The sequence below is a fragment of the Perissodus microlepis genome, chromosome 22, assembly GCF_051167445.1.
Source record: "Perissodus microlepis isolate ML-2025 ecotype Zambia chromosome 22, ASM5116744v1, whole genome shotgun sequence".
NCBI lineage: Eukaryota > Metazoa > Chordata > Actinopteri > Cichliformes > Cichlidae > Perissodus > Perissodus microlepis.
This window is the reverse complement of record NC_140481.1, coordinates 25,790,706-25,807,848: the sequence shown is the minus strand read 5'-3', so window position 1 is coordinate 25,807,848 and position 17,143 is coordinate 25,790,706. Positions and strand designations below refer to the sequence as shown.

Genomic DNA, 17,143 nt, shown 5'->3' with positions numbered 1-17,143 from the left:
ATGGCAGGTTTTACTGACAACACAAGTGAAACACATTCTGAACCCAGAGGTCACAGTGTGCATCACCTTAGCTTATCAGAATAACCTGTGAATCTGAGGAAATGTAACATGCAGATTTTGCAAGTTTTTTGAAAACATATACTTAAACCTGTATAAGAGGGGAGGTGGGGGGGAGAGAGAAACCAAGAAAACTGCTGGTGTGCATCCCTCTCCTTAAAAGTCTAAGAGAGGAAAGAGAAGCTAACTTACAGTAGGTTCTGAAAGAAGAAACAGAAACGGGCAACTAAAAATGACAGTAAAGTAACATATTGGCTGGTAGTCACAGTTAATAATCCTTCAGATTATGGTATTATGGTCGTGATTTCCTGTGTGCTTCAGATAGCTCCAAAAGTAGTCCCAAATTGTATCTTTGTCTTTTGTATCATTTTTAAGTTTATTCAGCATGGACTCATAGGAAGCAGTCTCTGCCATTGCTCTGATCCAGTCTTTCAGCTCAGGAAGTCCTGTAGTCTTCCAGTGCCTGAGGATAACCCTTGATGCAGTTACCAGTCCAACCATAACAACCGTAAAAATATTATTATGAATTCTTGGAATATGAGAACAGTCTCCTAACAAACACAATTCAGGAGTTAAGGGCACTTCTGATCCTGAACAACCTTTTAAAAGTGTGACGACTTCCTTCCAAAAAGGAGCTTTAAGGGAACATTCCCAAAAACAATGTAGGAAAGTCCACACCTCACTTTTACATTTGGTGCATTTAAATCTTTCTGCCACAAAGTTTTAATTTTCGAACACCCACTTCTATTATCATTTACCAACTTATAAAAGCATTATGCTGTGTGGCGCTCCCGAGGAATATTCATAAGATTTAGAACAAGATATCCATGTCTCCTTCTGAACTTCAACATCACACAATATCTAATTTGCAAATATCTCCAAAGATGTTCCTTCCCTTCCAATTTGTATGTTTGGACAAGATCTATATAGGACATAAATTCCCCATCTTTAAATAAGTCACTAATAACATTTATGCCATGAGACTGCCACAATTTCCAAAACACCATTTTTTTCCCCTATACGAGTAGCTGGATTGTTCCAAAGCGATGAGTAAAACTGCACATGAAGGGATATTTTAAGAATTCTATATTCAGCCATACCTGGCTAGAGTGAAGCAAAATTGCGTTCGTTGAAGTGCGGCTTTGAGACAGCATACATTTTGGGTCATAATGGGTATAAATCTCAGACTCTATACGCAGCCATTCCTGTCCAGCTTGATTTTTTTCCCCAGTAATTAACCAATTTTGCCACCTCGAATGAGATTGAATATAGTCTTGGATCGAGTAAACTTAAGCCGCCCTTCTCTCTAGGGCCATATAATTTACTTAGCTTGATTCTTGCCCTTTTCCCATCCCACAGAAACTGCTTAATTAAGTTTTTATTCTGTTTGAAGAAAACAGGCAGTATCACAATTGGTAACATGATTATTACGTAGTTGAATTGGGGAGCTATAATCATTTTTACAATATTTATTTTGCCCCACAATGAGATTTTTAATTTGCTCCATTTTTTTGCTCCCAGACGCCTTAACGCCCACTCACATCCTGGGCCATCTGACCTCAGGAAATCACATGATAGGGTGGGGCCAGGTTTCACAATGAGCTCACCCGAAACCCTGGCTGATTGGGACCCACACCCGCTTTCACACCTTGGCTCATGTGATTAGGTAGAGGATCATCAGGGGGTCCTTTGTCCCTCTTTGGGGGGAAACTCCCACTGGGTTTAAATCTGGGACTCCCCACCATTGACCCTTAGAACTGAAGAAGCTTCTCGGATGAGAGGTGAAACGTCTTCAAGCAACTCGAAGAAGTCCAGACGCTTTTCTTTCCAAGCTCCTTAGACTTGCTCCATTTTTCTATATTTGTTTTTATTTTTAGTATGACTGGGTCAAAATTGAGTTGGGGTAGGTCCTCCATATCTTGGCTTAGCCTAATCCCGAGATACTTCATCCCTCTAGGTACCCATCCTCAAATTAACCCTCTATTATAGACCCTCTCGGGGATGTAGGTTAGATTTTTTTTTTAGCAAGAATGTAGCTGTTGCTCCCTCAGTGTAAGCTGCCAGCAATGTTGCCTGAGCTAGGAAGCTTACTTTTACATGTTTTGAAAATCATTGCATTCTGCTTTTATTTACCATTCATCTCTGTACCAAACATTATGGGAAACAGGTTTACAATGTTAAGGAGTCAGAGCAGTAAGAGTGCATATTTAAACTCATTTGAACCCATTATGATCGGTAGGTGATTGTAACCTTGAGCAAAGAATGTGTGAGCAAAGATCTAAAACAACTGTGAGCTGTGTTTCAGGTAATTAGACACTTTTTGTGACTTTGTATAAAAGGTGCGTTTATGACTAAGAAGAAAACTCTGTGGCTGATTAGATAAAGTACACAATGAGAATGCTATATTGATCGCTTTACAGAGCTTTTTTTATATTCAACTTTTATTTAATCATTCCATAAAATATAAAAATAAAAATATGAATAATATAATTATAGTTAAAAATATAAATCCTATGTAGCAGTAACTAGGTGCGCCAGCAGGTGGCAGCAACGTCATGGAGTCTCACGTGTGATAAACAGCAGGGAGACGACGAGGAAGAGGAGACGAAGAAGAGGCGACCATGTTGATTTAAAGGAAGAAGAAACACAATAGAGGAGATTTATATCCAGAAAAAAATCAGTGATTGAAGCTTATTGTAAAGGAAATAGTTGATCGACCGCGCAGTGAGTGTTCCTTGCAGAAAAATAAAACAATAAAGGTAGGTTTGCGGAGCTTTGAGGCGTTTACTTTCTGTAAAAAAACATCTGAGTTGCTATGAGCAGATTAGCATGTAGCTAACGTTAGCGAGTGGAGTTATTTGTGCTAAATTAGTCCGGGGGATAGCCGTATTCCATGAAGCTTTAGTGGAAACATTGCAAAAGAATTAACCCAGTCAAAGTACATTTTTATCGCATTGTTATCGTTATGATAAATTAAAAGATCATAAAATAAAAGACGAACGAACGTTTTAACGGCTCAGTCGCTCGTTAACTTTAGCTCCGTTAGCATAACGTATTTAGTGTTTCTCCTTAGAGGCAGCGTTAATGTAAGATATTAATCAATAAATGAAGGTAAGTAAAGTTTATCAAATCCATAGTAATTGTTTTGGTGTGTTAAAGTTAATTAATTTCAGACTGCGTTTGGAAAACTGCGTGAAAATTAAGTTTGAGCTAATGTGCAGTCTGAACGGTGGAGGAAAAAAAACTTGGTAAAGTTATGACGCTGTGAGCAGCTTTTGGCAGTCGATTCAAACTGTGATTGTTTGATTTGTTTCAAGCTGATTTGAGCCTTCAGTAAAGGATAGACTCAATTTAAAAAAAGAAAAAAATCCTGACAGTTTGGGCTTCGTTAATCTGAGGGCTGCCACCTGGCAGGTTCACCTCTCTAACCTCGGAGTGCTGAAGCAGAGTGTCGCTTTCTGCAAATAACTGCCGCTTTTATTTATCACTGTTCAGGGCAGAAGTCGGCCAACTTTACTAACAAAAGAGCAGATTCTCAACAACTTTAACTGAAGGGGGAAGGGTCTGCAAGAAGCCGAAAACGCAGTTTGAGCTTTTTAATAAAAGTGGCACAGCCTGTTGATTATGGTGTTTTAATACGGAAATATTCAGTGTTTCTATATACTGAATATTCATTAGTTAGTTACTCTGTAGGTATTCTGTAATTAATCTATATGCTTATAAACGAACTACTACTAACTGTTCTATTACAGCACTATTATTTCACTATGTTGCATTTAGCATCAATATTTAATATGAAATCATGTAAGAATGCTGCCAGTTTAAATAAAGAATTAATAAATATTAGTAACAGTAGATTCATAAGAAAAGTCGGCTTTGATGATGATTTTTTTTCCCTGTGCATTTTTGCATCTGCAGCATGTCACTACCGTTCTTTTACCCACATTTGCAAATATCTACACAGGGATCGAGGTGACCGTGTTTATTTACTCAGGCCAGCAGTGGGCTTTTGGAGTTTAACCGTTGTCAAATATGTGAGAATGACTGGCAGACTAGGTTTCTGTGTGGCCCGTTGTAGCTGCTGCTCCATTACTTCAAAGCCAACTGACTGTGTGTGTAACATTTCTTCAGAGACACCCTTAACAGAACAGATTAGACTTAAGGGTTAGATATATGCCATAGGTACATCATAACCACAGACCCCTCTGAAACCCAGCTATGTGACTACATGTCACATTAGTGTATTTTGTGATTGATTTGTGTATTGTTTTTGACTGCAGGATGTTGGCAATAACTGCTCCGGTACATATGTGCACTTCAATAAGTTGAAATGAGAAGCTGCAGATCTCAAATTTTGTAGGGAATTCTGATGTAGATGATCAGGCATGTCTTTGACACTCAGGAGTTTTAATCTCCTGTAAAATTTGATGGTGCGAATCCTTTTGTTTAGTTAGAGGTAGTTTTCAGTTGAAACAGTAGTGGTTTATTGGTGGCATTATGAAAAGTTAAAACAGGATCTGGAACATCCCCACCTACGCTGTCATCTCTGCTGTCACAGATAACGAGCGCTGAAAGTAAATTTATTTACCAACAAAACGGAACAAAAAATATTTGTTAGTGTTTGGGTCTACTTTGGAACAGGGCAATTTTAAAGCTATGGAGGCCACTGGGAGTCCTACCTGTTTTTATGCAAAGAAATCAAATTACAAGTAATCTGATAAGAAGTTAAACATAGCAGCCTGATGGCTTTAAATGCAAACATCCCAAAAATGCAGAATTGTTTATTTATGAGATCTTGCTTCTTTTTCTCATTTTGTAATCATTATTTACCTATTTTGGGTTATGATCTTCAGGGCAACTGATGATCAAGAGAGTAAATAGGTAAACTACTTATAACTGGGACTTAAAGTCAGCTGTTCATGGTCATTTAAAAATTTAAAATCTTGTGCTTTTATTTCTTTTAGGTGAGGAGTCTGAGTTGTTGGCTTTGACTCTGAGGAGGCAGCAGGCGATCAGGCCACAACTCTCACACTTCAGACTGAGCTGAAGAGCTGTGGTGTCGAAGGAGAGAAGGTCAAACACCTGGAGGAGAAAGGAAGCTCACACCCCCCACACACACTGAAGACTCAGCAAGGGTGGAAAGCTTTTTGGGCTTTGGACTCAGTTACCCCTTGTGTGATTTTTGATTTCAGGATCCATTTTTTTTGGAGTGACTTATACCCACACAGTGGAAATAAACAGAAAGCATTACGGACTATAATTTTGGGGAGATACTTGTACAAAGTTGGGCATTTTTTTTCCTTTCATTTTGTCAAGAACAGGGATATTGAGCAACTCTAATGGACTCAAAAGTGGAAATAAGAAATACTGTTCAATTTACAAAGAGAAGTTTAAGTATTGAAGTAAGATTATATTGAAGATCCCCAAGTTCAGATTGCCTTAGTTGTTCTGTTTCAGGACTTGAACTGCTTCGATACTTGTTCACATATAATTTTTCTATATTGTGGACAAGTATATTCATGCATATGAATGCAAATTTCTCTTCATTTTGAAGAGCTCTTGTGTAAAAAGTTTTTTTTTTTTTGGTTGTTGTTTTGTGTACGTCAGTCACTCTGTTGTTGAAGGGGACCGAACTGCACGTACGTGTGTATATGTAAATACTACGAATCCACTTCTGTCGTCAGCTTTGGACTTCAAACAAAAAAAGAGAGAGAATATCGTTTGTTAATGCTTTATTAAACTTTTTTACATCTGAAGAGAATTTTTAAAAATTAAACCTAAGACGCAAAAATCTAATACTTCAAAGGACAGAAAAAAAGAAGACAAAAACAGGGAAAATGGCAACGGCCAGAACAGAAAATGTGGGCCCGGTCGTCATGGGACTGAATAAGCAGAACGGGCAGCTCAGAGGGCAGACCAAACCAGCTGCAGTCCAGCCAGCACCAACAACTCAAGGAAAGACTTTGGGTGCTCCCCAGAAAGCAGGAGGAGCCTCTCAGGACGGAGGTGGTATTAAGTTTGGAGATGACTGGAAAAAGAGCCTACAGCTCCCTCCCAAAGACAACAGGGTCAAAACCTCAGTGAGTTAAAATTTGATTTCAGTTTCTTATCATGCTTTCGCTTCAGACTAGTTTTCTCCTGATGTCCTAACCATTTCTGTGACCACTGCAGGATGTGACGTCCACAAAGGGGAATGAGTTTGAAGATTATTGTCTCAAAAGAGAACTCCTGATGGGCATCTTTGAGATGGGTTGGGAGAAACCTTCCCCTATTCAGGTATGCTCAATATTTATTATCATTTATCTTCTTTCCAAATAGACCCCATTGATTAACTTTCCAATTTTATGTTGACAGAAAACTCAACACATGTAACCATTCTGCTGGGCATTTCTGTATTAGACAAACACATTTGTCTGTATTCTGTTGTGTTTTTTGGGGAAAAAAATAATTTTTGACAGTATATACGCCAATATCAGTTGATTTGTGCGTCAGCGTTTGACTTTTTAAAAAAAGAATAGTTGTTTTCATCCTGTTTCTTTTGTACTCTCTTTAAAACTCATCAAAAATTAACATTAAAAGTAAACATCATCTGCAGCACGGTTGATGTGGTTCACTTTTTAGATCAGGATTATTTCTCATTATAAAGTAAATCAGATTTGTTAAACTTTACGAATCTTGTCTTTTTAAACAAATAATTTCCTTAAACTTATAATTTAACTGAAAAGAAAATATAAATGTGAACTGACATAAAAATGTAACAGCCTGGTGACAAGACAAGTGAATTATTACAAGAATCTAATACAATAGTGGCTTTATCTCCATTACCTAATTTTAACTATCACTGTGGATGAAGGGGAAAAAAACCTGGGTTACTTGTACGGTCATACAGTTTTATATATTTTTTTATTTTGTTTGTTTGATTTGAGAGATGCTTACACATGCTGACACAATTCGGGTTGTTTTTTTGTTTTTATGGTCTACCTTAAAAGCACAAATGCCATGGTTTAAACATGTAAGACAAAGACACACATTTCATTTGTGTTCATAAAATAAAAAAGGAAAGTATGTTTGTGTAATGAGACAGACGGTTTGCCTGTTGGTTCCTTGCAGGAGGAGAGCATTCCCATCGCCCTGTCTGGACGGGACATTCTGGCCCGAGCCAAGAATGGAACAGGGAAAAGTGGAGCCTATCTCATCCCACTGCTGGAAAGGATAGACCTGAAAAAGGACCACATACAGGGTGAGGCACTGCCTTTGGTTTTATAGTTGGACTCCAAATATAAGCTTTATTGGCTACAGTTCTAACTACCTTTTTCTTTAAGGTGTTTTTTAACTTGTGTTGTTTTCCTATGCTTCCATTTTACCTGACATGGCATTTCCTTCAGTTTGTCTAGGAAACAAAGCACGTGCTATAGAAAGAGAAGCTAATGCATCGTCATTGTCTCGCCAGCCTTGTTTGTTCTGTTGGTTCTATGCTTTGCCTTCAAAGCAGATTTCACACATGCACTGCAGCCCAGATCTTTTCTAGGACTGAGCCAACAGGGATGGACCTCACCTGCCATTAACCTTTAAGTTCTCAAGTGCAAAGTCTCTGTGATGTTTGAAGGCACAGCTAATATAGCAAGTGGCCATCTTTGTGCTGCCTACTGCACTTTTATCCAGACAGCTAAACCGAACCCAGCAAAGAGTGCACTGTCTCCTGCTGTGTGCTGCCTAGCAGAAAGGACAACTGTAAAACTAAAAGCCAGATTAATTTCATGCGTGAAAACAGCTTGTGAAATCACATACCATCTATCATGTTTGTAATCTCTACTACCTTTTTTTTTTTTTTTAATTTTCCAGCCATTGTCATGGTGCCCACTCGTGAGCTGGCACTGCAGATGAGCCAGATCTGCATCCAGCTCAGCAAACACCTGGGAGGAGTCAAAGTCATGGCCACCACCGGGGGTACCAACCTGAGAGATGACATCATGCGTCTGGATGAGACCGGTAAAGATTCATATCAACCAGCTTTGTGGTACTTTTATCCATGAGAGGTTATGCGGGTTGTCACACTGAATTCAGTGTGTTATCTGTTGTTAAATATTGTCACAAAATGCCCCGTAGAAAGGAAGTTTTGATGATAATCATAGTTCTGTTTTCACAATAGTGCATGTGGTCATTGCCACGCCTGGCAGGATCTTGGACTTGATAAAGAAGGGAGTGGCAAAGGTGGATAAAGTCCAGATGATGGTGATGGATGAGGTAAATATGAGTAAAGTCATTTCAGAAACTAGCTGTTATTTTATGTATTGTGTTGTATAGGGTAAGAAAAGAGGCTTGCTTCATGGTAATTATTATTCTGTTTCTCTTCAGGCGGATAAGCTGCTGTCTCAGGATTTTGTGGTGCTTATTGAAGATATTATTAGTTTCCTGGCCAAGAACAGACAGATCCTGCTCTACTCTGCAACCTTCCCCATCAGTGTGCAGAAGTTCATGGTGAGTAGACGGCTAATTACTGCGCTGCTTGTCCAGCCTGCTGGCTCAGAGCCACTTGGCTCCACTTAGCTCACACTGCAGACCGAGCTCCGCTCCTGTCGCGCCCAAATCTGTTTCTTTCTTTGTTGTGGACATTTGCAGGGTTGATTCAGCTAAAGCAAATTTAGTTTACAGTCACAGGATACGATTGCTTTTACTGTTTGTACAAGTCTTTTTTGAAATTCTGAGTATCTAAGCAGGTACTACTTGTGTGGTGGTTTCAGTGACAGTGCATCCAAAAAGAAATTTCTCCATAAAGAAGAGCAGAAAATGATCATGACAGAAATGTCCTATAAGCTTTTACAGTTCTGAAAACAAATTTTTAAAAGCACTGTGTAAACTGTTATCTCTCTGTGTCTTTGCTGTAGGCCAAGCACCTTCAGAAGCCCTATGAGATAAACCTGATGGAGGAGCTGACTCTGAAGGGCATTACTCAGTACTATGCCTACGTCACAGAGAGGCAGAAAGTTCACTGCCTCAACACACTCTTCTCCAGGGTAACCGACTCTGTTAACTGCGGTTACTTTGTGACCACAAGTACACTTCTTTCAAAGTGATAAGTTAGCCCGTGTTAATCCAGTGTTTCCTGCTTAAACTTTACTCCCTTTACCTTTATTTTTTTATTTATTTTATTTTATTTTATTTTAATTCCTTTCTTTAAAAGGTTTTATCAGATAAGGAAACACAGGCTTATTGCTTTTACTTTCCACAGATGAAAATGCCCTCAAAGGCTCATTCTGAGCTATGAATAACTTCTTTTTTTCCCCCTCTCCATCATAGCTTCAAATCAACCAGTCAATCATCTTCTGTAACTCCACTCAGAGAGTGGAGCTCTTGGCCAAGAAGATCACTCAGCTGGGCTACTCCTGCTTCTACATCCACGCTAAAATGATGCAGGTGAGAGCAATGTTTTTATGCTAACAGAACATTAGTGGGCTCTCAAATTAATGACGGGTGCAAAATAAAAGAATATGCCTGCTCGTAATCCTCCATCTATATAAATATTAATGTTAGATTCTTTTAAAACCTTAAAATTACTTTGATCACGGTATTAAAATACCTGAATATTTCAATGAGGAATACATTTTCTTCAGGCTGAAGAAAAGCAAATCCTGATGTTGGATAAGTAATGATTTGCGATCATTTGTTTTCTCCAGGAATACAGAAACCGTGTGTTCCACGACTTCAGAAATGGACTGTGCAGAAATCTGGTGTGCACTGGTGAGTTTTAACGGGAATATATACTTGTGCATCACAAAAGCCTCAGAGTTAATCCAGGGTATGTTGTAGCACTGCTGTAATCTTCTGTTGCCTTCCAATAGATCTGTTCACCAGAGGAATTGACATCCAGGCGGTAAACGTGGTTATCAACTTCGACTTCCCGAAGAACGCAGAGACTTACCTCCATCGTATTGGAAGATCAGGTATGTTTTGTTTTTGTTTGTAAATGTAAATCATTAAAGCTTACCTGCTTTTTTTTTTTTTTTTTTTATTAATGAAATTGTTTTCCAGGATGCTTGAAAGTTTATAACTGGCTTGTATTTAGCTAGAAACCATGGCGCACAGCAACCCCTGATGCACAATGAGAGAAAAGTGTTTCTTTTCTTATGTCACAGTTAAAACTTTCATTTTAACCATCAGAGGTCTAAATATCCTGTCGCTAACCCTAAAGCCACAGTTACGGTTGAAAAGTGGGTCACTGGTATATTTGTAGTCTTCTGCTAAACAAAAATAAGTCACTACTTCACCACTAAAAGAGATGAAGCAAAAGATCTGATTTTCTGCATAACAGCTCATTGATGTAGAAACTGGCCTGCTCTCATAAGTTTTTAAACTGAACACACAAGCCTACCTGTGCATCTCAGGTTACAATTCAGCATCAGTTTATAATATTGGCCATCCCAAGGTACTTTATCGTAAGATGCAGGCAGTAGAACAAAAACTCTGTCAATGAGACGATCCCCCTGGGAGCAACCTGGCAACTGTGGGGAAGAAGAACTCCCTTTTTAAGAGGAAGAGTCCTCCAACAGAATCAGAGTCAGCAGAATCTGATACAACATGTTGGGTGGTGGTGGTGGTGGTGGTGGGGGATCGTAGCTTTACAAAAACTGGTGTTACTGCCTGTAAGGATGACAGTGCTGAGCATAAACTGCTATTCGCTCTAACAATTGCCCTGTTTTTAACAGAGTAAATCTCCTTCAGTTCATGGAAGTTTGATAAATTTTGTTGTCATAGCCTTTGTAATCAGGCTTTAGCGCTTTAATCTGTGACTCAACTGCCTTCAAAAAGTACTTTTTGTAATTTTACGTCCATTCTGAACTTGTGAAAGCCGCCTCTGAAAAATATGGTCTGTGTTATGATACTATTTTAAAAACTAAACTGAAACGAGTGAATTCAATCTGCAAAGTAACTGAAATGAAAGTAAACACAAACCAAAATTTCCACATGAAGTGAAACAGGAAAAAGCAAACTAGTTAGAAAGCACAAAACTAAAGCTTTACTACAGGCTTGGACTTCGTAATCTGCATCTGTGACGTCTCGCCACGTGACACAAGTTGCCAAATTCATGGGGTTGTTTTTTTTGTTTTTTCATGTTTGACACGCTCACAGTGCTTCAGACTGTGACTGATGTCATGGTTTTGATGTTCTGATGTCCCTTGGGAACAGTTTCTCTACAGTACTATTTTATTTGATTATTTTCCCCCCACAATATTAATGACATACTTTTTAGTTTAAACTGGACATTGTATATTAACCACATTCTCATGTTTCTCAGGGCGGTTTGGACACCTGGGCTTGGCCATCAACCTGATCACATCGGAGGATCGCTTCAACCTGAAGGCCATTGAAGACCAGCTGGTGACCGACATTAAGCCCATTCCCAGCAGCATCGACAAGAGCCTCTATGTGGCAGAGTACCACTCAACTAGCGGGGATTGTGACGTGGAGGAGGTCGAGGAGAAGCGCCAACAGGACAGCACCTAAAACAGGTGCGATGCCAAGAAAAAGCGAGGTTGTCTGAAATCATTCACTGCTGTCTATCCCGGGAGTTCTATGTATTGAGCTTCACAGCTATGATTAAAAGTAAAGTCAGGGTGATATTTGGTCAATATTTACCATGATTTTAAATGTGAACAAGTTCATTTTAAAATGCTTTCCTTACCTTTTTAAATATATAGTTTAGCATGAGCTAAATTAAATGGCAAGTAACTTTGGGCATGTAGAGGTGGGCAAAGCAAACTGCTGTAAGTGGTGAACTAGATTTCTAACATGGGGAAAAAAAACAGAGGTTTATATTAAAAAAATTGCCAAAGATTGCTAGATTTGTGAAAGATTTAGATCAGCAAAATGAAATGCTGTCAGAGACTACTCGCGCCTTTGTCTCTGTTATGCACACGCAGCATATTAAAAATCCGGCCTAAAATCTCTCCCAAAAATCATAACAGCTGTAGCTTTGTCAGGATGGACTAATCTGTTTGCACAAAAGGATGTGTAAAAAAAAATTAAACACTTAATGACTGAAATCATGGAGCGAGGATCAGCTGATCCATGGAAGAGTTTGCAGCAACTTGCCTTACCAGCTCTGTGTTGTGTTTCTGTTTGGTTTTTTGGGGGGAGTTTTTATCAATGTGTGGCCTTTCACTTGCTTTATCAAAGTCATTCTTACCCCTATGAGGAAAAATACCATGTAGGGTATAATCTTACTCAGTCTAAAAGAATGCCGGACTCACTATACAGCCCACTCAAGTGAGTAGTGAATGATTTCAGATGCAGTGTGGCTCCTTGTGTTGGTAACTTGACTGACGATGTGCTCCTAATCCATGTTTTGTCCTCTTCCTCAGGACGCTGAGACACACCGGGCTTTTGCACAGACATCAGCGCTTGCACGCAGGCTTCAGGCAACTCTTCATTTTCACATTCGTCACTTGTTTTCCGAGCCTGTGGAATGGATGTCTTTAAAAAAAAAAAAATCAAACAAAAAAAGAAACAAAGGCTGTTTTTATTTTGGAGCATTTCTTTAGCTTTTCCTCAACAAGAGCTGCCTCATTATTTTATACATTTAGAAGTTTAAAGTGTGCTTTGCACCAAGCTGGGACCGTGAGAAAGCTTAACAATTCCTAGAATTAGAGAAATGAGCTGTTTTGAACCCGTCGCCTTTGGAGACAGTTTTCACTTCCAGCAGCAAAGTTGGTCTATTTTGTGGTTTTTTGTTTTCTTTTGTTTTTTGTTTTCTTTTTTTTAAAGTGGTGCACTTACACCAGCCATCACTCTGTCCACTCACACTGCTGTGGTCACTTAAGTGCCTTACTTGACTCCCGTGTGCACTCATCCATTCATAGCCTGCTGCCGACTGTCACGCAGCAGAGTACGAGCACAAAGACGAATCAATATTAACCCGAGTTTATTGAAACTTTAGTCATTATGCAAAGGAAAAAAGGACAACACACACACACTGCTCTCCCGCTGAGAGGTGTGCAGAAACATGGCTCAAAACCATCCTGAATGTGAACGTTTGTTTTTAATGTGAACGTTGCAATAAAAAAAAAAAAAGGGCAGCTTTATTTAAATACTACGTGACTGTTTTTCCCTTCCACCTTGAATAAAACATGAGCAGAGCTAATGTGAGAAGACGGCCCCTGTACTGATTCGTAGAGTATGTTGGCCTGCAGATACACACAAGCAGCATGGGAGATGAATAGCAGCTTCATTAAATTAAAGCTGTTGTTCTTTTACAGCTAAGAAAAATATATATATATTGACTGGTAAATAGTGTAAATCTATTGGTCGCTGTAGCTGCTGGATGAAAATATGTTCTCTTTTCCTGAAAAGGATGATGCATTCAAGATTAGTTCAAAACGGCTGATAAATGAGCTTCAGCATGTCCACGATTGGTGCAAAACAACACTTTTAACTTTTTCTTTCCCCACACAGCTTCTGATTTTTTGTTTGTTTTTTTTTTTGTTTGCTTGTTTGTTTGTTTTTTTTAATCGAGGAAACACACGGTGGAAATGTGTTTTTAAGCCCTCATGACAAAATTAACATCGGTGAATGTATTAGTTGCCAATAATAGCTGTGCAGCCCAGTGGTTTAATGCCAAGCTCTTCACGTTGCTGCTGCAGTAGAGGCTCCGCTTCAGGCTTTGCTTTAATGAAATACAAACTGGATGTGAGTTGGTTTCATGAACCACAGAGGAATGAAACTCGCTCAGTCTTTAAAAGACCACATATAAAGTCAATTGGAAACAACTAATTTTTTTTTTTTCTCTCGTGCAGCAACAATTTTTTTTTTTTTTTCTCCCCACAGCCTACACATTTTCTATTTTTTTTTTTTTTTTTTTTTAAGTGACAATTTTTGTGAGGGGTAGATTTCTTTTAAGCAAACTTGTAGCATCTTTGAACAGGCAGCTGATTTTTTTTTTTTCCCCGCCCCCTCACAGATCATCACTAATTATTAAAAAGAAATTTTGCTTTTTAAGATTTATTTTTGTTGCTCTAAGCAGTTTGGGGGGTGGGAACAGGGTGAGGCTTTAGCACTGGGTAACCTTTGGAGTTTTTGGGGTGAGTTTTGCAGAAGCCAAGTGTTTTATCAGATGCTCACCGAGCATCTTGAATCATCTCTCTGGGACTTAAAGCATAGTCAAAAAGCATTGATTTTGTTTTATTTGTAATTTTTTTTTTCTCCCCCAGAAGTTGGGGGAAAAAAACAAAACTTGTTTATGTTTTGACTGCCAGAGAGTTACACCAAACAAACAAGAGTTTGTGGAAAGTGATGAAGCACTGTGATCTCCTTGAACCTGTTCAACGTTTGCGTGATGGAAGATCAAAGTGCTGTGATTTTTATTTTATTTTATTTTTTTCCCCCAGTAGGGCAATCTTTATACGAGGTATTCTGAATCATTTTGAGGAAAGAAAATGGTAAATGATTCATTGTTTACACTCGTTGTTTACAGTTATAAAAGGAAAAAGAAAAAATGAAAATGCTTTGCTTCATTGGTGGAAGAGGAAGTAGACTTGTATCGTTTCCTTTTGTTTTCCTTGAAATAGATTTTCAGGATTTACATTGAAGCAAAACCAAAAAAGTTGAATGTTGTATGAGCGAGTGTGTGTTGACTGATCTGGGATGTGTGTGTGTGTGTGTGTGTGTGTGTGTGTGTGTGCATGTGAGTTGATTGATGTGGGATCTGTGTGTGTGTGTGCGCGTGCGAGTTGATTGATCTGGGGTGGGTGTGTGTTTGTGGGTATGTGTGTTTTAAAGAGTGTGTGTGCAGTTGATAAGGAGTCATCGTGTTTACATGCAGCCTCATCCGAACAGCTTTATCTCTGTGGATAAATCCAACAGGTTCAGTTGATTTGGAGCCAAATTTGTTACTCATGCATGATTTTAAAAGAATCAAACTGACCTGTTGTTGTAGCTCGAGGCTGCGTGTACGCGAGCTTATCGTGCAGACTGTGTTTTGTTGGTCAAGTACGATGTCTTAAGTATTGATGTGGGTGTTTACAGTTGTCAGGGATGTGATTATTTTTTTCTTTATCCTTCTCCTTTTGTTTTTTTTCCATCTCCCGCTTGCTCCAGAAGTTGATGTTTGTGAACACAAAAAATAATTTCTAATGAGATTTTCTTTTTGTTTTCTTTTTTTTTTTTTCCCTTCAGTGGTTTGTGTTCCTACTCACTTCCCTGACAGTCAGTCCATAAACTCCTCTGTGACACAGAAAATTAGATATTTAACTGAACACCCGAGATCTTTGTGAAATGGTTGGATTTTTACTTTAGGGATGAGATGAAATGAATCTGCCAGCTGTTTCTTAGCTATATATTTGCTGTTTGCGCAGTCAGTTGTAACATTCTTACACTCTAAAGTAACGAGCGCGGCCTCATTTCGACTCAGTCGAATGTTTTGAATTGGAAGGGGGGGGGGGTCGTCGTAACCGATAGAAACTACAGCATTAAGTCGATGTTGTTGTTTTGTCGGGCTTAACCTGTCACAGAGGAAGTTATGCTGAATGTGGTCATGAATGTTGGTTTTTGTTGTCGTCAAAGTCTTTGTATGTGAGTGTTTGCACTCTTTAAATGGAGTGCTGACAGGGGCGGGAGGCAGGGATATTATCAGAAACATATTCAAAGTTTAAAATCAGAGAAAGGGTGAGGACTTGGATACTATAATGAATATTCTTTTTTTCCCTGCTGGTGTAAAACAAAAGTTAACATCTTAATGTGGACTATTAGTGTTAAAGGCTTAAATGCCGCTAATATTTCTACCGTGGATTTGCTGCACTAAAATAGACTCGACCGCTGCTGGAGGTTTTTGCCAATTTTAATGACACACTCAGCAGATTTGCTGTAAGCTGAGCAGCAGTCCCCCTGCAGCTTTGATGCAGAACAGTGGCGGTAAAATTAAAAGTAGATGAAGACAAAGTCGCATGCGTAGAAGTGGGTGCTTATGATCTAAATTGGCAGATAAATGTTGGTTTAAATTATCCTTTTGTTGAATTGTTCCCCTTCCTTGTACTTACTGGTACTTTTTTTGGCCCTGTTTTCCTAAAACCATGACTAGATTGGACTTGAATTGGTATAAAACAAGATTCCATGTTTCCTCCCTCTGTCCCATAATTTCACCCATTTTTGTTTTCACTGAAATGGTTTTGATTGGATGACATTTAAAAACACGTTCTTCCATTGTTACTATTAAAAAATGCTTTTGGGTTTCTTTGCCTACAAAATGCATTAAAGAGGCACAAGGTATATTCCAGCAACTCTGTCCTCAATTGTTGTAACATGGAAACGCATATTCAGGGCCTAATAAGAAATTCAATAAATTGACCTGAACTTTACTGGCTGCTGTTGTTGGCTGTTTATTTCTCCACCTTTTTGATTCCATACAACTTCACACATACTTTAGATGAACATCTGTAGTGACCTGATGGGACCAAGCTAAACATTTTGTGCTCTGAAGACGCCAAAAGAAGCAGAAAGATCTGAAATGTCAGTTTGTTGGATTGTTGGCAGTTCTGATTCCACAAATGTTTTTCCAGGATAATTTTAGGGCCTCTAACAATCTGATAAGTCAGACACTGAATTTAAACATTTAGTTTTTACGACTACTGAGCTATCCAAACCCTAGTGATATGCTGTATTTTGGGGAGAGAGGTGGGTGGATCAATACAAATATCGATAGTGTTGACACTAATGCTGGTACTCATATCTGATTGATATTAGCACAATGGGATTAAGACCTTGTGTCTATCCTCTAAGTTCAGTATATAACCCATTTTTATCTACATGTGAATTGTGGTAAATAAATTATTTTTGGGGAAATGGAAAAGCCACACCTCAAACATGCATTATGAAAAATATCTGAACATCTATTTTTATTTATTTAAGTAATTATTACAGAAGGTATGAATCATGATTTTAGTGGTCACTCAAGCTACCTTTATAGGTTAAACTTGTATCAGTGTCCTTCTTGGTATCAGCCCTGTATTTACTTGGTGTGGGCTGGATACCAAAGTTTGCAGTATTGCACTTCACTAGTGGAAGATGATAGTACATTTTTCTCTGTGTACTCTGGGTT

The 17,143-nt window shown here is 38.7% G+C and overlaps 1 protein-coding gene across 1 annotated transcript; it reads left to right on the top strand.

The window, feature by feature from the left end:
- Positions 1-2,648: 2,648 nt before the first annotated feature.
- Positions 2,649-16,403, top strand: LOC146363298 (putative ATP-dependent RNA helicase ddx6). The gene is made up of 13 exons (XM_084919523.1): positions 2,649-2,816; positions 5,022-6,137; positions 6,229-6,333; positions 7,168-7,297; positions 7,900-8,046; positions 8,207-8,301; positions 8,413-8,535; positions 8,943-9,071; positions 9,355-9,471; positions 9,732-9,795; positions 9,897-9,998; positions 11,351-11,564; positions 12,417-16,403. The coding sequence occupies exons 2-12, from the start codon at positions 5,895-5,897 to the stop codon at positions 11,557-11,559; spliced, it is 1,464 nt and encodes a 487-aa protein (XP_084775649.1). The 5' UTR covers positions 2,649-2,816; positions 5,022-5,894; the 3' UTR covers positions 11,560-11,564; positions 12,417-16,403.
- The last annotated feature ends 740 nt before the right edge of the window (positions 16,404-17,143 follow it).